At 40.3% G+C, this 22,128-nt stretch overlaps 1 protein-coding gene across 6 annotated transcripts in view; it reads left to right on the top strand.

Annotated features, from left to right (window-relative positions):
* The window catches only part of ppig (peptidylprolyl isomerase G (cyclophilin G)), a 107,719-nt gene that overhangs the window by 53,256 nt on the left and 32,335 nt on the right, over nucleotides 1–22,128 (top strand). For all 6 annotated transcript variants that reach the window (XM_035410015.1, XM_035410010.1, XM_035410014.1 and 3 more), the window contains 3 exons: nucleotides 20,094–20,280; nucleotides 20,546–20,719; nucleotides 20,843–20,930. In XM_035410015.1, the coding sequence (XP_035265906.1) occupies nucleotides 20,094–20,280; nucleotides 20,546–20,719; nucleotides 20,843–20,930 (449 nt within the window). The remainder of the gene's footprint in view (nucleotides 1–20,093; nucleotides 20,281–20,545; nucleotides 20,720–20,842; nucleotides 20,931–22,128) is intronic.

Below are 22,128 nucleotides of genomic sequence, written 5' to 3'. Positions count from 1 at the left end.
TTGTAGTCGGTACCGCCTTTACCACTAGGCGGCCGAAACTATGTCATTTCCTCCTGTCACTTCGTCAATTCTTACTCTTTGCTAAAATCATACCTGCTGCGTCTGATGTGTCACTGCTCTGTCCCTTTCATTGATGCTGACCTGTGGCTGAGGCTCCTAGGACAAATGTATCGCAAAATTACCTCATTAAATTATCTTCACAAGTTAGCTAAGTTAGCCAAACGCAATAATTGAGGGAACCCACTCTGACTATTGAAATCTCTCCCTGCCTGCTGCATGCACGTACCTCTTCGTCTCCTCTCCCTCCTTCAGTTTTTCTCCTTTTTTCCATCACAAAATACTGTAGAAAACTCATCTTGCCATAAAAAAAAAGATAACTGCATTTGAAATGGTGTGGCTGACAGTTATCGATAATGTTCCAAAAACACAGCTTTCCTAGGTATCGATACCCAGCGTTAGCTTATGTAAACTGTTAATGTTTGCTAACGTTAGTTATCTGCTATCGATAACTAACGTTAGCTAGCCTAAGTTAGCTAATGATGAACTTACATTCTGTGATTCTGGGTTGAGAGATTAGTTGAGAATTGTTTGTGGTCACTAACTAGCTATTAATTTTAGCTAACTAGCTATTAAATTACAAATTAGCTAGAGCGATGTAACTAGCTAGCTAGCGAACTTGTTAAAAAATCAAGACTCAGAAAATACAGCTAGTTAGTTAATGTTAGCTACTCCTTCTAACCGGGAAAGGGTGCCAGTCACATCAATTTTTGCACTCGAATAGCTAGCAGGCAACACCATACAACTGGCAATGCAGCTAATGTTAAAAAGAGATATCGATAGCTAAAACAAACTTGTAATTTTACAAGATGTGTCCATAACGTTATAGGAAACATTGGCTAAAACACTGCAACATGGGGAGGCATGTTAACCCCTTAGCGCACATGCTATTCCTTGCCCATTTAGGGGGTACCCTATTTAAAGCCTTATAACTCCAGATGTAAACACCACAGAGACTTGAAAAATGGCTTAAATGAAGCAAGACATTTGTACAATTTACAATACTAACGCAGGTTAGTTTATATTCATAATTTTGGAAGAAATAAAGTGCCAGAAATGCAAAAAATAAAAAATGAGTTTGCACTTTTTAAGTTTGCAATGAAATACTGAGAGATTGCATATATACAGCAGGTTAAACTATACATGTGCTGGATCAAAAACTTCTTGACCACAAGTTCATAAAATCTAAGGGTGGATATGTAGAACTACTATAGATTTATGATGCAAAAACTAAGCAGTGTACCCAGCATCTCCAAATCTATCCAAAATGTCTAAATTATGCATTGCTGTAAATCACAACATAATCATGTATTTCACTACAAATCAACTGTTTTGTCTCAAGAAACTCACTGTTTCATCATTTTCAAGCGGGAATTACAAGCTTTCCGTCACTACAGTGGTCTAAAATATCTAGGGGTCCAGAAACATATCCAAAATCTCTCCAAAAATGAATAAAATGCTTTTTGTCCATTATAAAGCATATAAATGAGCCCCTTATGAAGGTTTAAGATGGAACATTGCTATCAGATTAAAAAATAATGCAAATATATTGTCACACAATGCGGTACAGTACCTAAATGTGTAATAATTAACTCTTGTATGTATTTCTATACTCTGTACTCTCGTATGATTTCTTGTATGGGGATGGGACGACATGAAAACAATTTTCAACCGCCCACCACGTTTTGGCAATGTTCCAACTCTTACGTCATCACTGTTGCATGTTTCACAAAAACTATTACAGTCCTAACTAACGCTTACATTACAGTGTAAAATATCCACATTATATAATACCACAAACCTATTTAAAGGCACTCAATTTCAAAAATAACATATATAACCGAAGTATTTTGAGCAGTAATATACTTACATAGCAATGAATGAACTCTTATCTATGTTCAGCAGATGGAGACAGAGACAGCAAATAAATGATACTGTTCTATTCGCTTCTGTTTTGCTCCAGAAAACGATGTCAGCTAGGTCTATCAGCAAACATATGGCTTAGCTATGCTCAGAAGTGCTCAATAATAATATTATTTTCCAAGAATTTACGAAAAATCGTTGACAACGTTTTGTTAGCAGCGTCTTCAGCAAGCTCGGGGTTGGATTGATTACATTTTGTTGGTCTGTATCCAGGATTTTAGTTGTTAGCTCTTGCAACTTGGCCTTATGGCTTTTATTGGAATATGCTGAATAGGAAATAATTTTCCCACGCAGATATGCTTTGAGTGATTCCCATAGTAATGAAGATGTTTTTATTGATCGCAATAAAGTCATCAGTTGAGGATGAGATAAAGGCGTTGAATTCATCGTCAGACAACAGCAGAGGATTAAACCTCCAGGGTGATGAAAAGCAGGGCCGGGTCAAAAATTTTATGTTTACACTTGATCCATGATCTGAAATGACAATCAAATAATATTTAGAGGAGGTCACTTTAGGAATAAGAGAACTGTCTACAAAAAACAGTCAATGCGGGAATATGACTGGTGTACATGTGAAAAAAAGGAGAATTCCTTAGCTTGTAGGTTATAAAATCTCTAGGGATCGACAAAACTGTTCTTGAGCATAAATTCCGAAATTGATTTGGACGTGGAGGACTGGGTCAGAGTTTGGGGGTTCGAGCGGTCTGAAGTGGGATCAATGACACAGTTCATATCACTGCCCAGTATCAAAAGGTGAGTGTTTAAGAAAGGGAGGTTACCAAACAATCTATCTGTGAAATCTGGGTCATCAAAATTCAGAGCGTATATATTCACCAACAATACAGGGTTGTGGTATAGAATGCCTTCAATAATCAAATATCTGCCATTCTTATTGGCTATAATCTTAGAAGCGGACTTTTCTATTAACCAAAATTGCTACCCCTCTAGCTTTAAAATTTAAAGTTGAGTGAAAAACATCACCCACCCATTTGATCTCTATCACGTAAATGTGTTTCCTGTATGAATACTATGTCAGCATTTAAACTTTTTAGATGAGAGAATACCTTTGACCGCTTAACCGGACTGTTCATACCTTTAACATTACAGCTAAAGAACCTGATGCAAGATCCAGTGTCCGAATTTTGTGAATTAGTGTTGGTCATCTAAGCTGTCACTTGAATAGGAAATGAAAGAAGGGAAAAGCAAGCCACCGAGTCCCCCCAAAAAAGGGAAAGAAGGGAAGGGAAAATGTGGGATAGTGAGGGAAAAAAGAGAAGATGGAAACAGAAAAAAAATAAAAATAAAATAAATACAGAGACATACCCCAACACCAACAACAACAGCAGCCCGCCCAAACCCTCCCCCCACATGCATATCAAGTGTCCCCATCCCCAAACGATAGGAACAGCAGTGCAGACTCCGACAGGAGCCATCCTCCACCACTGAGCTAGTGCAGGGAAATGGAAATTCATACCAAGTGCAAATGTGCTGGCGTAGTGCAAGTAATGCGGCCAGAGTGCTATTTGCCATTAAGCATATCAATATCACTTGGGATGAAGGAGACATGGAATCTTTTAGTCCTCCAAACAGGTGGTGTTACAAGGGTGTTGAACCTACAAAAGAATGGTCTATTTCACATTAAAAGAATCAAGTTGTTGTAATCCTAAATAAAACATTAGCTTAATGGAATTGACACTGTGTAAACAGTGTGAAACATTTTGGCACAAGTGGCCTATAATAAAAGTGATTTAGCTAATATAATATGTGAAAATAGCTCACCATAATACCAAATATGATTTAAAAAATGATAAATAGTACAAATAATACTGAAACACGGAGGGAAAATATAGGCTGAGGTATCTTAACCTGTATTATAGCAAAAATCTGTATTAACATAAGCAAAACGTCAGGTGTAACAGAAACATTGACAAAAACAATGTAAAGCCCTGGCCCATGTGTAGCCAGGGAAATGTAATAAACTATATCAATACAGTAAACAAGTGGGTTTAACCCTCTGGGGTCTAAGGGTAAAATGAGGCACACTGGTGATTGTGCGATGCTCTGACATTTGTGTAAATTTCATCAACTTTATATACAGTGATTCCAAAGTGCTTCATATCTTTGTTTTCAGCACAAACTCAGCTACAATAATATGGCAGTAAGTAGGTCATAATCATGTGTGGATTGTAAACTGCTCTAAAAACACACAAACTGTAAACAGTAGTTTTGAACATGCACAGGAATGTTGTAATAAAACACACTAAACCATTGTGACTAAGACTTTTGGTCACTGAAATGTGTTCATCAAGGTCTTGGGTATCAAAAGATGACAAACTATTTTAGCAAATCCAATGAGAAATATAAAATAAATTTCTAAAAGTTAGTGTTGTGACTACTATTTTTCAACACCAGGTGAGAATGGGAGGGCAAATGGCCTTTCTGTAATGAATATGCATTGGATAGGACGACCTGCCAGCTAAGTAGGCTATTCACACCTGGCCGCATGCCTCCCCACCACTAAGACAAAGACTGAGTGAGCCATTTAGAAGACAGAAACAATGACATCTTTTGATTTTCAGAACATTTATTGAAGCAAACTATACGCATGGAAGATGAGATGAGACTTGTGTACTCTTGCAACGCTTGTGTGGTCTCTTAGCTAGTGGTGAACTAGGCTGTGTTTCCTGATCAGCATCTCTGTAAATATGATAAAAACAAAATTGTTAGGAAATGTGACATCAAATCAAACTTTATTTATATAGCACATTTCCTTCAACAGGTGAAAATTAAATGTGCTTTACAAAAAAGGAGCAAACCACTAACTAATGAAAACAAAACTTAGGAAATGTGACATGGTTACATCATATACAAACAAAGAACCAAACAAACACAACCAGACGCAGAGAGGTAGCCTATAATTTTGAGAAGCAATGGTTAGAATCGTTCGTAGTGTGGGAATTTACAAGCGCGCATATTAGTGAATATTCCTACAAACACACAGAGAATGTAATACAGCACACATTTACATATAATGCAAGCTATCAACAAAACCACATTAGCTAAACTAAATAAACATTGATATTCCAGCTCAACTACACGCAACTCATCAATAACAATGGCTCAATCTGAAGTAGGCTATGTCTGTTTAGCTAAGTGGTTATTATATTGCTATTTCCCGAATTTACTTACAGTATGCTAATATCGATTGTGCCAGGACATCAGTTTTAGAATCCTAGCCATGCCACGGGCTATTTATTACCAATATGATCGAAAAACATAGTCTACCTGATACTTATAACACAACCAGACGCAGAGAGCCTAGCCTATAATTTTGAGATGCAATAGTTCGAATCGTTCGTAGTGTGGGAATTTACAAACGCGCATATTGCTGGATATTCCTACAAACACACAGATACGTTGCAATACAGTACACATATTTACCAATATGATCATAAGAAATATACTTACGCATGAAGTTGATCCTCAGCTGGATCAGTTCGCTGTTCGAAATAACACCGCTCTTCATCAGTGTCGGCTTCCGGACGGACCATTTTCCAAAATTAAATGAAATGTTCACCTCAAAAGAAGTGAATTAGGCGACACTTTGACATTCTATCCCGCTTTCGCAGACTTGGCATTTCTCACATGGATCTCGCATCACCCCTCCTTTAGTCTCCTCCTATGGAGAGTAATTATACTGTTGTTAACATGTGAATGCGATTTGGGCGGACTTCCTGCTGAGCGAAATTCACATAGTAATGAGTAAAGTTTAACGAAGCATACATGGTCTAATTAATCAAATGTAAAACTTTTAAAACAATTCATATTATTTGCCAATGGGCGCACTGGAAAGTCGCGATTCTAAGGTTTCTGTCAATGTTTTTGTTGCGTCTGTATGATAACAGCACGTGAAGTTAATCATCCAAATAGAAACGAAAGTTAATTTCATCTTGTCGAGCTCCGCCGGCGGAGCTCTCGACCCCAGAGGGTTAAGTGAAATAAGTAATAAATAAGAGAAACACAATGCTGAGTGTATCAGTACTGTTCTCATAAACAGCCAATGCCCTGGTGAGAATGGTAAAAACAAAGCGTCTTATGGTATGCTGTGTTGATCAACTCACCGGGTGACGTGGATCAAACTTGAAAAATATGGAGCTGAAACTAGCATCACATAAAGCAACTGTGCAGTTTCTTTATTTGGTTATCGTCCTGATGAATGTCTTGGCCTCCTCTGGTGACGTGAAGTCCCGTTGCACATCTCCGTAGGTGATGTGCAACCGGGCTGGGTAAAGAAGACCGAACCTGACTCCCTCGATATCACGTAACTGACGACGGACATCGTCGAAGGCAGCGCGGGCCCGTGCCATCTTGGCGGTGTGGTCTGGAAAGACGAAGATGGTCAGGTTTTGCAACTTTCTCTGTTCTCTGTAACTCTCTCGCCTTCCTGAGGATATTGGCGCAGTCCGTGTAATAGTGCAGCTTTGCCACTATAGCGCGGGGCGGTCACCGGTTTTGGGTTTAGGCACCGGAGCCCGGTGGGCTCTGTCCACGAGTGGCTCCTTCTCGAGTGTGAAAGCCTCCATCAGAAGTATAGACACGCTGGCAGTGGATGAGGAGGCAGGGTCGTCCTCTGGGACACCAATAATCCGGATTCTGATGGCGAGATCTGGACTCCAAATCCTCACATTTGTTTTCCAGCTTGACCAATTCTTTAGACAAATGTTCCACTTTGGTTTGAAGAGTAACAATGTCATCAGTGCAGGTAGACAGAGACTGCTCCATTTCTGTTATGGTGCCCTTGAGTCCCGCGAAATCTGATTGCATAGTGGATATTCTGCCAGACAGTTCAGTTTTAATAAACAAGAGATTATCGCCCAAAGCTGCTTGCAGCTCAGCTTTAAATATTAAATATTACTGCGAAGTTCCGTTTTGAGCACGGTAACATCTGTAGTGGGAGGCAGCATGCCGCTAGCCTCTGGCGGTGAAGCGGAGCCACTATGGGGCGGGGAGACACCGTGTGCTGCAGGCCGCAGGTGTGACTGAGACGTTTCCTCCTTTATTAACCTTAGGCAGCATTTTACTGATCGAAAACCAAAGTAACTATGTTAAATGAGTTACATAAAACTTAAGCCGTAAAAAGGGAACAAAAAGTGCCTAATGGCGTGCCTAAGTGCCTAAGAGAAATAGACTCTGCAGGAGCTCCCTAACGTGTGACTTACGCCATGTTTTGCTGAGCTGGAAGTCCCGACTATTACTAATACTAAGGATTTTATTGTCTATCTCAACTCCTGCACTAACTATTTATCCTTCACTTACGATCACGCTAAGGATAAAATTAACTTCCTTTACCTCACCATCTATAACAGGGGTATTCAATTAAAGTTCAAAGAGGTCCAGTCACTCAGATTTACTCCCCAGCAAAGGTCCAAACCGTCATAATGTCTAACTTGATTCAGGGGCCTATATTGTAGTTGTTTTATGACTATCAAATGAAATAAACCAACGTTTCAACAATATTTATTGTCAATTTTCAAAGTACTTTCCTCATGCAGACACATTGAACGGGATTTAAAATATATAAGTAGCCTAATCATAAATAAAAGTATCACAATGAGTTTCTCATTTCAAGTAAAGGAAATCAAGACTGAATTTTCTGAATAAAATATCTTTAAAAAGTTCCTCTTTTTGAAAAAGTGCTTAATTTGAACAAGCAAATTATAACCGTCAATCAGTCAATCAAATTTTATTTGTATAGCTTATTTTACAGCAGTTGTCACAATACGCTTTACAGACAACCCTGGCCTAAACCCCCACAGGAGCAAGCCTAAGGCAACAGTGGCAAGGAAAAACTCCCTGTGGCAGATGGGAAGAAACTTTGGAAGGAACCAGGCTCAAGGGGGAAACCCATCCTCCTCAGGTTGGCTCAGGGTGCTGATTGGTGACCAACATGTCAGTCAGTTTTATAGGGTTTATGATGTGGCTCAGATGATGGGTGGGGCCGGGTGGCGGTGATGGGGAGGAGCAGGTGGCAACAGATGTGTGCAGGGTAGAGGCAATGACGAAAGAGGGGCTGGACCGCAGAGGTTGGGGAGACCAGACGACTCTGGTCTCCCCCACAATATTATAACCCAGCTTTAATGTCCCTTTTTCTCTTTCTTTTTCCCCTTTCTCCTACTTCACCTCTCTTTCTTGTTTAGTGAGATAAATTGGCTTAATTCTAACACATAACAATATTATAACACAGCTTTAATGTCCCTTTTTCTCTTTCTTTTCCTTTTTTGTCCCACTTGCCACTCTTTCCCTTTTCTCCTACTTCACCTCTCTTCCTTGTTTAGTGAGAGAAATGAACTTTTGCTCCTGCCAGTAGTTTGAATCTAGGCTGGAATGGAGTCAGTGCCATTCTCATGCACATATGTAGGTGCTCATTGGTGAGTCTGGAACGATATTTCGTTTTAATGATGTTCATAGTGGAGAAAGCTGATTCACAACTGTATGTGGAGCCAAAAGTGGTCAAGGTGTGTGGTGCTACTTTGTTAGACCAGGGAAAATAGTCTCACACACAGTCTGTAGCCAGAAAGTGGCAGGGTCAGTTACTCCAAAATACTCTCTTAGTGCAACATTTGCTTGCAGATCAATCATTTCCATCTGGAGAGGTCCAGCATGCGCCCACTTGAAGGCCTGTGTCACCTCCTTTGAAAATCCCCTGACATCTGAGTATGTATGAGGTCAGGGTTGTACTCTTTCGTCCCTGCCACAGCTCCTCTCTCTTTTCCTACCATGGCAGGGGCTCCATCTGTGGTGACTGAGACCACTTGTTTCAGATCTATCCCCCTCTTTCCCGGCATCGCTTTTATGGCCAGGTATATGTCCTCTCCTCTTGTATGTGTCACAAGTGGTGTTACACCTAACATCCTCACAGAATTCTTTCTTTTCTTTGTGGAAAAATCTAACACACCAAAAGCTGGGCATTATCAGTTACATCTGTAGATTCATCAACAGCTAAGGCTATGCATGGTGCACTCTGAGTAGCTGCATCAAGCTGTGCTAGTACATCCTCTGTTAATATTTCAGTCTTTTTTTTTGCTGTTGAAGCTGACATTGGGATTTGCTTGATTTTTTCACACAACTGATCTTTTTGTTTACCCTCAAGTAATGTTTCTGTAACAGCATTCATGCACTCCTTATGTTGACCCAGAATCCATGCTACTTTTAGTGAACATTCATTTCACGTTGCTGGGCCGTGAATGAATGGGAGAGGATTCGGGTGGACCGATCATACTGGGCTCTGAGTTTGTTTATTTTTTGTGCCCTCACCTCTGACTTCTGTGGGTGTGTTTGCTCAAAAGAGCTGTGCCTTGTTTCGTAGTGGCGTTTCACATTGCCTCTTTTTATAATTGCCACATCCTCGGAACATATGAGGCAGACTGGTTTGGAACTCGCTGTGGGAAGAATGAAGACGTATTGGTCTGTCCATTCATCCTTGAACGCTCGATTTTCTCGGTCAACTTTTCTCATTTTTGAGCACACCATTCTGTCATCTCTCCGCTCGCTCCTGCTTTCGTTTCTCTTTCTGACTATGTAGCGAGGCTTTCGAAAATGAGTGTCTCTACACACGGTAAACAATCACTTTGATTGGCTGAGTTGCATGAGGTGACTTAAATAACGCATGTGATTGGTCTGGGGCTTCCCAGCTCCAGCGCCATACAAGCTGCACAAGCTGCACCCGTTAAACGCTCCGTCAACATTATTGTTAATTTCTCAATTTATCAGAAATGTCTCGTGGTCTGGATAGAACCATCATTCGGTCCGGACCCGGACCTAGGTCCGCTAATTAGTGAAGCCTGATCTATAAAGAGGGAGATAATACACTTGCTACAATGATCTACCGTAAACCGATGAGCAGAAATACACTCCTGAAAGCAGACATTAATCATCCTATACGTCTGATACGCAATATTCCGGTGGGTCAGTTCTCGAGGCTACGACGCAATTGCAGCACGGATGTAGAATTTGAACTAAAATCTAAAGAAATGAAAGTTTGTTTCCTAAATAGAGGTTAGTCTAAAACTGATATAGACACAGCCTGTCAAAGTGTGATGCACTCTAACAGGCACAGCCTATTGGCTAAGAAACAACGCATCAGTGACTGTCCCCGCCTTTGCTTCTCCACAGAATTTTCACCTCTGGCAGGGAAAGTGAATAATGTGATTCTAAAACATTGGCGAGTACTTCAAAGTGACCCAATTATGAGAAATGTTTGCTCTAATCCTCACCTCATCATATTCAAGAGGTCTTCTACTATTAACGATCGGGTCGTTCATACCCTTATGGATAAACCCACGAAGCCGAGTTGGATGCCAACCCCTCTCCCCAGTTTTTACAGGTGTGGGCACTGTGTTCATTGTGCAAACTCCAATGACACAAAATATTTCACCCATCCTCGCTCCCATCCTCCCAACTCCTTTTTCTCCTACGCAAAAAAAAAAAACTCAATCAATACAGGGACGATCAAAGTTCATATCAACATTATCACAAAGACAGTATGTTGATATTGCCAGTGCAGGCACAATGGAGTTTAATAGGACAGCGTGAATTCAACTAATTATAGCACCAACTATAAGTACCAGATATTCATTTCAGCACATTAGGCACAAACCAGGGGTTTTGCCTTGAAGCCCCACCAATCAACTTTCTGCAATATTCCTACTGAGAAAAATCTATGGGCTTATTTTTGCTGTCTATTCCTCTCTCCTTAGTGCCCTCCAAGTGAGGACAATCGGAAAGGATGTGAGGAAAATATACGAGGACGAGTGAAATTGAGGCAATGTGTATTAGGCAAACGAAACGTCTTTGCTCTTTTAAGCGTCAGTTTGAAACCACATCAATTACATATGTGGATCCACAGGTCGATTAATTATACACAGGATTTTTCCTGCATTGAAATGTCTTGGGTGGGCTGCCTAAGGGTTTTTTGAAGCCTAAGTAAAGAGAAATAGGGCAAGCAAACAAACAAAAAACAATCACGAAACTGTCCAGACCCACGACGCAACTTGGCGAACTATATTTTTTGGTTGATTTTACGCGCTCATATATGGCAGTTGGTTTTCTCAGAATTCTATATAGCCAGGTCAATATTTTCACTGGAGACTTGATACATCCTGCCTTATAACTTCAAAGTCCCAGGTAATTTGTGAATGGTTTAAATGGATTTTGAGAATCCTTGTACGGCGATCAATAAAGGCTAACAGCACAGTACCACTTACTTCTTGTCATTTCTACCACCACTAATGAACTAAAAAAAAAAAAGCTACAAACTACCTTTTCTATGAGAAATGTGTTGTGGAGCTCACACGCATACACTGCTGGCGACATTCTAAAGCTCCATTTTTCCCTCCGGACTATACAGCTAGCTAGCTATGGCACGTCCTCACCTCTGTAACATTATTTGTTGTCCTCCGTGTGTCCATACATATGTATCGGTGGTTGTAGCTGTGTGTCCTTAGCTCCTACTCATGCGTGCAGGATAGCATCCGTACGCGCTAACTAGGTTAACTAAAGTAGGTGATCCGTACGCGCAAACTAGGTTAGCTAAAGTGGGCAAAATGCGAACATGTTAGGGTTAGCTAAAGTAACGTTAGGTGATAAAGCTGTGCTAAAAAATGTTGTGCCGTACCACCAAACCTCCCTCAAAGGTCGTCTGTGAGTGAGTACAATTTGCACGCATAGCCCACGGCGCAAGATATGGTGTGTATTTATTGGTACAATTTGGTTGTAAATGAGCCTATATTTCACAAATTGATTGTCCAAGACAATATTTGACCACTCAGCCTCGAAAGGGACCTCTCTACACATGAAACCAATGGTAAGGTTATATATTTGTTCCATATTTAGTCCCAGATATTGACAGTAGAATGAAATGGTATCATTTTAGAAAAAATTGTCATCTTTCATTATTCAGTGAGCAGCGTTTTCACTCTTGTATTGGCATATATTAGGGCTATTGTTGGGTTTATCTTGTTGCTATGATGGAATACGATTTTTTTGTGGTGAAAGAATATTTTTATGAATGCCCAGATAGACACTATTGTCCAGTGTGTCATGGGTGGGGGGTGTAGTTGCAGATTAGACTGCAGGGAGGGGGTGCTTGTTAAATGAACGACCGGCGTAAATACTTCGTATTCGGCATAGTTGTCCTATATCATCTACTAATGAAACTAGAACCAGAGTTTCTGTTTTGAACTCATTGTTTTGTTGCAGGAGCAATGAATGTCTGAGTTGAGCAATCTAGGCACGCCGACGTGCAACCCACTAGGGGGCTTGTGCAAATTGGCTACAGCGAACAATGACCCAGACTTTAACCACAAGAAAATAATTACTCCTGTTTCTTTGAGCTAATTGTCTTTTGGTATCTGACATCAGTTGTGTTGTTTACTGATGTAGGGAACATGCCGCTACTTCTCATAGTGGGGCACCAATCTGTAGAAGATATACATCAATATCCTCACAGGTGGCGCCAGCATATAATAATCAGTCTCATAAAATAAGTACACAAACTATTAATTGGCTATTTAAATTAATAATTAAATTAATTATTATTCAAATTACACATTAATAGTCAGTCTCAAACGAATCATAACATCATACATTCAGCTAATACTAAATTAATATAAATGATTTAGCGAAGAGGCGAAGGTATTCTATAAAGTTCTTTGGATTAGCAGCGGCTGACTCAATTCATCACAAGAGTAATATAAATACAGATAACCGTGTAAATATAATAGTTTATTGAACACAAAGTACCGAAAAGGGCAAAGCACAATTCTCTACAATGATGTATAACAAACTATGTGAGTGCACTTGCGTGTAGGTGTTGTGTGTGTGTGTGCGTGTGCGTGTATGTGAGTGAGGAGTGTTGGATGCTCTCCCACATGGGGGGTTGTGTACCGCGGTACCGCGGACACGTGTTCACTGAGAGCAAAGGAACAAGATGGAGTAGAATGGAGAGTTTTTTTAATCTAGACAAAGCTAGTGAAAAAACAATGACGTATGAAGCGTACCAAACAGATGCAGGGTAACTTAATAGATATCTCTGTGTGTTTTTCGAGATCATGCCATGTTATGCAGGGTTTCCCCCAGAAAAGTTGTTAGGCCCGTGGCAAGTATCTTTTGACAGGGGCCGGCGGCCGAGTGTCTTTTTTGACAGGGTCCCGGAGCGGGCCAGTGACAGACTGATGGCAGCATTAAGGTAGGGCCCTATAGTTTCTGTGATAACAGAATCACGGACGGAATCGCGGAATTGAGAATTTAAAAAAGTTATAACACAGATTCCATAGGGCCCTACATTAAGTCAGTGCTAAAAGCTGACTGGAAATTTGAAAATATGACTAGGTAATGTGAATGTTGTTATAAATAAGTCATTTATTCAACACACATTTACAGCATAGCAGTCTTACAAAGAATCTGACAACAATGTACACTCAATGTACACTCCCTTTGCTGCAACAACAGCTTCCACTGTGTTTTCAACAACAACAAAAGAAATTAAATTAAAATAAATATCAAAGTTTTTGCACTCTACAAAAAACTTGTATTCAAGTCCTGATTGGCTACTGAATCTTACAACAAGCCTTGGAATGCTGGGCACATTTAAACATTTGAAAAACTGTCTAAGGTTTTTTGGCTTTTACAGTAGGCTACCTTTCCTCCTTGACATTATCCCTAAATGTCACAAAGGAAGTATCTGTGTTACTGACTGGCTAGCTATCTAAGTTAGCTACATGACCACGTTGTCATAAAATGTTTCCCGACTGGTAAAACTGCCTGACTTGTTTACATTTTGGACAGATGTGGCTCCTGAGTAAATCTATCATTGTTTCCGTCGCAGCACTTTAGACACAAGCAATATCGAAAAAATCCTGAAATTTCTTCTTACCGTGAAGAGTGCTTGACCCTCAACCGTAGCGTTTTTTCCACAAAGATGGTATTTCTAGATATAGCCTAATTTTGCCACTGTGTAACACATTTCTACAGTTGCTGGTCAGGCACTCTTCACCGTAAGAAGAAATTTAACGATTTTTCCAATATTACTTGTGTCGAAAGTGCTGCGACGGAAACAATGATAGATTTACTCTCGGAACGCTTCGGAGCACCTCGTTCCTTGAACAGCCGGTAGCCGAGGGTATACGTGCCTAGCTCTGTTGCAGGCCTTGCAAACTCTTCCTGGCATGTGGAATCACACGAGAGGGAGACGGGAGAAGGGTGGTGAGTCCAGGGAAAGGAAAATGGAACAGAGAGAGCGACACAACGGCAACCTCTGTTCTGTTGAAGGCTGTGTGTTTCAAATTTACAATAGGCCAATACTGTAACAGGAGAGCTGTGGTAGGGGATGTGGTTAAATGAGTCACTTTGAGGTGGAAATGTGGGCTTTGTAGTTCTGTGTCTTTAGTAGGCCATGGTACCTACACGGATCATAATATGTACACAGCTAGTGGTAGCTTTGTGTGATTCTAAGAGAAAGTGCTCAATTTAAAAGTCCAAAATGAGATGTCACGCTCTATCTAGCAACATGAATAAAATAAAGCGGAAATCACTAGGGTTTTTTGATGTGATTCACCTATGTGGCAAAAATTAGTTTTGATCAGAATGTTAAAACATTATTTGTACACTATATGGCCAAAAGTTATGTGGACACCCAAACACACCCATATGTGCTTGTTGAACATGTCATTCCAAAACCATGGACATCAATACGGCGTTGGTCTCCCTTTGCTGCAACAACAGCTTCCACTCTTCTGGGAAGGCTTTCCATTAGATTTTGGAACATGGCTGTGGGGATTCACTTCCATTCAGCTGCAAGAGCATTAGTGAGGTTGAGCACTGATGTTGGGCGATAAGGCCTAGCTCACAGTCGGCATTCCAATTCATCCTAAAGGTGTTTGATGGGGTTGATGTCAGGGCTCTGTGGAGACAAGTCAAGTTCTTCCACACCAAACTTGGCAAACCATTTCTTTATGGAACTTGCTTTGTGCTCAGGAGCATTGTCATGCTGAAACAGGAAAGGACCTTCCCCAAACCGTTGCTTGATTTTATACACCTGTTAACAATGGGTGTGGCTGAAGTAGCCGAGCCCACTAATTAGAAGAGGTGCCCACATACTTTTAGCCATGTAGTGTATCTTTATTTCATCTCGCTAATCCCACTATTTCATCCCGCTACTGTTACAAGTGTGTGACAGAGAGCTCTGTCACCAGCCGCGGCCGCACTCATACGTAAGGCATACTCTATCCACAAACACTTCACTGCATTTAACTAGATGGCATGTCACGTTCTGTGAGTGCACGCCCAGGATTCGCGGCTAACTCTTCAACCCTTACAATATCTCACACACACAATCCAGTTTCTCCATTGAAACAACTTTATTTACTTATCTGTTTTATGTCTGGTCGTGCGCTCTTTGTTTGTACTCTGTGTACGTCCGGGAACTTCCGTATAATGGGAATTTCCGCGTTACAGGTGGCTTGCGGGACCAAGCCGAGTGTACGGCTCCAGGTGATATCACTTTTTCTGCCACGTATTGGAAAAATGGTGGGTGTTGAAACAAACCATCGCGCCTTTAGTGGAGAAGCTATAAATGATTTAAACTGCTGATTGTAACATACTTAAGCCTACTTTTTAAATCAGCAGTGGTTATATAATTGTCCAGTGACTTTGTGTAGGCACTTATTGATTGGGGAATTGATTGTTTATTAATGGGCCACCCCCAGTCATGGTAGGGTCCAAGAGGGTGGGGTTTCTGTTTTAAAAAGGGAGCCTCAGTCCTCAGGAAGAGGTGGTTGGTGTTGGTGACTAGAGAAGGTAGCTTTAGACATGAAAGATTGTCAAGAGGTAAATATTCAAAACACACTGAACACACTCACTCTTTCATTGACGCTATTCATGTGAGTGGTGTAGTTCTGCTTCTTTTGATGTTTATTGGCAGTTGGAAAACAAATTTTGAGAATTTGCAGATCAGCTGAAACCCTGCTCATTGCACACCTGTCCAATTGCTGCGGAAAGTGGGTGTAGACTACTTGAGTAATACATTTTTGACTTTGTGTGAATTAATTAGAAAACTTAGGCTGTTTTTCTCATATTGAGGACATTTCTGAAGTAGAGCTTTGTTTTATAAAAAGCAGGCAATGTTGGTTTCTCCTTGCAGAAACTGATTGCCAGCCTATTTTTTATCATAATTGATGATGATGCATGCTAAATCTGACATCTGTACATCCGAATGCCATAAATTCTCAAGTAAGTTGGGTGTTTTCGTAACATGCTGAGCTGTAGCCAAAAAAAACAAAAACCAAATAACCTAGCTAGGTAACATCCACAAGATTTGAAAGCTTGCTGCTGACAGCTGGTACCCAAGTTTGATTTCAGCTAATGTTAGCCTATACTGTAACGTCACAAAGAAATTAGAGAAAAGATTAAATATTGTCTAGGGACATCTCTTAGGCTGTCCTTATAGCCACCTAACCGTTAACTGTTTGAAATTTATATATCATAAACCTTCAAAACTACTGAGTTAGCTATCTTGCTCCCAAAAGTAGCTAAACCTGTAAGGGTCCACTTTCAGAGTGAAATTTTCCTGTAGGCCAATGTTACTATCATACAGTATGTTATATTATTTCAGCATGTTCGGACAAATAATTTTTTATGATATCGAAGCTTGATTGTTTTGTGTGGCTTTTCCTTTCAGATATCTTGGATATAACTGTAAAGGGTTTTTATTTATTTGTCTCCTATTATCAGCAGCATACTGTTGCACAAACTGCCTGTAGTAGGTCAAATATTTTTATTCTCTAAATGCAGTAGTGTATAGCCCAGGGGTGCCCGTTACATTGATTGCGATCGACCAGTTGATCGCAGATGCCATGTGGTAGATTACGTGTCATTTTTAAAAAACCATCAGTTAAAATTCAGATTCTTCCCATTTTCATCCCTTTTCCCTATAGCTTCTTCCTGACAGACCTCTGTTGAGAACTTTGTTATATTAAGCATGGCCATTCATGATGGTCACGTAAATTGTAAACAGTTCAATTTTTGTTTTGACCAGAGAACACTCCTCCAAAAGGCTAGGTCTTCATCCTAGTGATCACTGGAAACTTCATTCTAGCTTTTTTATGATTTTATGAACAGTTTTGCCATAATAATGAGTGCTATATATGGAGGAAAAAGGGTGAGGCTTTTAAATTTAAGAATACCATCGCAACTGTGAAGCATCATGTTGTGAGGGTGTTTAACTGGAAAAGGGACTGGTGCACTTCAGAAAATAGTTGGCATCATGAGGAAGGAGGATTATCTAGAAATACTGAAGCTACACCTCAAGACATCAGCTAGGAAGTAAAAACTTGGTCGCAACTGGGACTTCCAGCAGGACAATGATCCTAAGCATACCTCTAAAGTTGTAACAAAATGGCTTAAAGTCAATAAAGTGAAAATATTGGAGGGCTTGGAGTGGCCATCACAAAGCTCTGACCTGAATCCCTTAGAAAATTTGTGGACTGAACATGTCCGAGCAAGGAGGCCCACAAACCTGACTGAGTTACACCAGTTCTGTCAGGAGGAATGGGCAAAAATTATTGTGAGAAGCTTATTGAAGGCTACCCCAAGCGTTTAATTCAAGTTAAGCAATCTAAAAGCAATGCTACCAAATACTAACAAAGTGTATGTAAATGTTTGACCCACTGAAAAACCGATATAGTACATAAAAGCTGAAATAAATCTCTCTTAGCTATTATTTTGAAATGACCTTTTATGGAAATAAAGTAGATACCCTATTTGACTTAACAAAGAAAATGTATGGTAACAAGAAATGTGTGGAGTTGTGAAAAATTGTGTTTGAATGTCTTTCGCCTAGGTATATGTAAACTTTTGGCCTCAACTGTAGATATGAGATAGTGAAATGGGACGTTCAGTTTGCTATTTATGTATTAGAAATGATACATTACGGTACTAAAAGTATGAATTAGAAATGATGTCCTACCTAATAATAGACTGTCTCAAATAAAGGCCTGGTTCTCTTTTCTGTTGAGGTAAATATAGGCCAGGTTCTCTCTTCTATTCTAATGAACATGGTGGCATTATGAATTTGGGCCTGTAAAGAAACACTGGGCCTCATTCACCAATATCTTCCTAAGTTTTTTCTTAAATTTGTTCTTGAGAAAGGTCCTAAGAAGAGTCTACATCAGATTCATGATGTGTTCTTAAACCACAGAATTGTTCGCACCCGTGTTCTTATAATGATGAATCCCATTGTCTTCGTAAGTTGAAAGCGCTTGCCAGTTGTTCCTAATTAACATTAGGTAACAGCCCCGCAAATCCCCATAAAAGGCCATGAGACTGCAGGGCCGTGTGCATACACACAAATCACACACAGAAATTGAAAAGTTGAGAGAGAAGTCAAGAATGCCCAAACGAAAATCTAAAGACGGTGGAGCACCGGAGTCCAAACGTAAGAAAAACTTAAGTAGTTCTGAGGTGGAGGTACTGCTGCAGGAAGTGAACAGCAAATGACCTGTCATATTTAGTAGTGTCAAGAGTGGATATAAAATAACGCACACAAAAAAGAAATGCATGGGATGCTATTACTCGTTCAATGAACCCTGTATCCGGAGAAGGTCGCACAACAGATGAAGAAAAAAAAAAAAATGGTTTGATGTCAAATCTGAGGCAAAAAAAAAATGCTGGTGGGAGTGGGCACAAGGAATTGCGTGTTATGCATTCAAACGTCAAAGCGCTTCTCGTCACATTAATACCGCTAATTAAATCAACCGGCAGTAAACGGCATCGGAGAAACTAGCTGTTTAAACCCGTCGCTGCACAAAAAATTTCTTGCCAGTCATTTTGGTGTCACCCCCCTCTGATGGTGTCACCCGGTGCGGTCCGCACCCCCCTAGTGACGCCTCTGAATGTCCATGTGTTTAAAAAGTGTTACCTATGTGCTTAGTTTGTATTCAGAATTTAAACATTTGCTTAGACCTAGTATAGACCTAACATTGCATAATTGAAACCTCCAAAAATAAAAGGTCACTACAATGGTTTGATTTTTATAATTTATTTACAGATGAACTCCCGCTGAGGCAACCACCATCTGAGGTGGAACCTGGCACCTTAATGCTTTGTAAAATAATTAAAATAATGATAAAAATATTATTGTAATTTAAATCCTATAATAGTATACAACTGTAGAATTGAAGAAAACGCAATAACCAGTTATTTTGCACAAACATGTCAGCACTCAAATGTGCGTAAGTGTGCTCTTGAGTGTGCGTAGATTCTGTTCTTACCTAAGAATAAATCCCAAATAAGAAAACATTGGTGAATGTCAGAATCTTCGTGAAAACTGCGTAAGTGGGTTTTAAGAAGAAAATTCTTCTTAAGAACGGTTGGTGAATGAGGCCCATTGTTTTAATTTTTATCAAACGGCAGCTTGAATGTGTTTTTCTCAAATTATTATTCTCGGATGTGATTCCATGGTGATACCATGAGGGTGGCAGTGTAGTATAATGGGTATGGAACTGGTCTTGTAACCTATAGGTCACAGGTTTGATTTCCAGGTAGGACACTGCCGTTGTACCCTTGAGCAAGGTACTTAACCTGCATTGCTTCAGTATATATCCAACTGTATAAATGGATGCAATCTAAAAAGTTGTGTGAGTCACTCTGGAGAAGAGTGTATGCTAAATGCCTGTAATGTAATGTAAGGTAACATGGTGAGTAGTGATAGTGATGTTTTTCCTAACCATGACAGGTTATGTCTAGGCCAGCGGTACGTAAGAACATAGACATTTGAGAGTAATGGCATCCTTAAATGTACCATTTTTTGGGCTCATATTGCCGTTTACAGTGGGATTCAAGGAATACCAAACCCAAGTAGGTATTTAGCTATGCAAAATTTATGTGGCCTGATTCCCGGGTACTCATCCTTATAAAAATAGCTGTGGCTGGGATGTTTAGGTGGACACTTAACAAGCAAATTAAATTGCATATAATTAAGGTTCACGGGTCTTGATTTGTTATTTGATTTATCCTCACCATATAACTTGTGATTTTTAATGGATGGATATTTTTTGCAGCAAAAAAGAAGAGGCACAGGTCGTCCACCTCACCCTCCAGAGAGAGCTCCAGTGAGTCTGATTCATCGGTGGACTCCTCCAGTTCAGATGGGGAGCTGGAGAAGGAATCCAAGAAGTGCAAAAGGAAGCACAAGAAAGAGTCCAAGAAGAAGAGGAGAGATCGAAAACCAGTTATTGATGATGACGGGTTTGTATTCCCTGGCTTTGTGTGGTGTAGTGCTGAAGAATCTGGATTTGTGAGCCAAAAGCAGGCTTAGTTGCCTGACCCGAATTACTTCAGTGAATATCCCGCATAAAAACTATTAACATGTCAGATGCCTATCTGTTATGCTGGACAAAAACTGGGTTATGTCAATGTTGGACAATGCAATTGTAAAATCAGGGCACTCCTGGTGAATTATACAGAGTGTCAATATCAATTGACACTGTCTCCTCATCTGTGATGTTCACAGCTCTCAGGAAGATGACAGTGGTGAGGAGAAGGGAGAGACCCAACTTGTGTCCACTGTGCGGCCTGAGGAGATCCCTCCCATTCCAGAGAACAAGTTTCTTATGAGGCGAAGTCCCCAGCTGCAGCAAAAATCTGAAACTGGAAAGGAAAAAGAAAAGGAGAAACTGAGGGTCAGGTGAGTTCCAAAAAGCCAACTCATTTTTGAATGTGTCCTGTGTTCCACCTATATTTTTTTGTGTGTTTTTTCCCTTCTCTTTATGGTAGCACTCTGTTTAACTCTCCGTTCTCCTTTTGGTAGCACGGTGTTTAACTCTCAGCAGTCATCGTATCAAAGAAGACTGTTGGTGACGCGTTCTGGCAGGAAGATTAAAGGAAGAGGGCCAAGAGTAAGCATTGCCGTTCGACCAGAATTAAACAATTGTTAGTTACCTGTTGGTCTACTTGGGTGTGTGTATGTGTTTGTTTTTTGTTTTCCTCAGGGAGATTGGTTACAAACCACTGCCAGAACCTGTTTGTTCACTTTAAGTGTGGTCTACTTGTTAACATTGCAACGGATGTACATGAAATCTGCTCTTCGGCAGTCTTCAATGGGGTTGTGGTTTAGCCTTTGAAATTGCAACCCCTCATTTCCTGTCGGAAAGTTAATTTGATAGTTGGTTTGATATTACTTTGGTTTTGACATATTTTTGATTAGTCCAGACAGGGTTAATGTGCAGTGAAGGATGTTTTTAATACTTGGGTCATTCCAGAAGTAATGGGACCCTTTTTAACCTTGACCTCTGAGATCGTTCTGATATTTGACACCCACAGTGTAACTTTGTTGCAGTGACCATCGGCATACTTCTCAGAAAAAAAATACCCCTAAATAGGGTTGGATCGGTTTCCAGTTTTTCTGGTCGTGGTCTGGTGCACGAGCTTAAACCAGTTTGATTTTATGCGAACCGACTGAACCGGCATTTGTCATTATGAGACGTTCTGGCAAATTAAAAAGTAGCCTACATCAGCAACCTGTGCCGACGGCGCTAAATCCAACTTGTATTGCATTAGCAATAAGCAATATGACAACGTGATTAACATAATATTATGTTTGTTTATAAACGGAGCCACTAGTGTCTGAGAGCCAAAAAAAAAAGATTGACAGGCCATGTGCAATTTAGTGCCGAGGCCAGCAACAAGGGGATCAAATTTCAGTAGACCAATCAAAGGTGGGTTGGGGGAAGATGTGGCACGGCACAAGGTATGTTGTTTACTAGAAAGTTCATGTGTGTTTTGGGGTAACGAGACATGGCAGAGTTAGTGTCAAAGAAAACGAAAACTGCGCCAATATGGCAACATTTTGGATTCGAAGCTGACGAAAGAGGTGCTGCTACACTCTCATTCATGGGCTTTCGTTATATTCTGTCACGCCAATGACATTCTAAAACAGTTGTTATACCCATTGTGACATATTTACAGTTTCGTTGCAGCGTCCGTTGCTATGCCGACGAAGCCAGCCATGCTACATTCTTTGGTGATACAGATTCTAATTCTAAGACAACTCAGCAGTTTCTATGGTTTAATGGGTTATTTTCCAGCCTGAAATGC

The sequence above is a fragment of the Anguilla anguilla genome, chromosome 3 (genome assembly GCF_013347855.1).
Source record: "Anguilla anguilla isolate fAngAng1 chromosome 3, fAngAng1.pri, whole genome shotgun sequence".
Taxonomy (NCBI): domain Eukaryota; kingdom Metazoa; phylum Chordata; class Actinopteri; order Anguilliformes; family Anguillidae; genus Anguilla; species Anguilla anguilla.
This window is presented reverse-complemented; position numbering and strand designations above follow the sequence as displayed.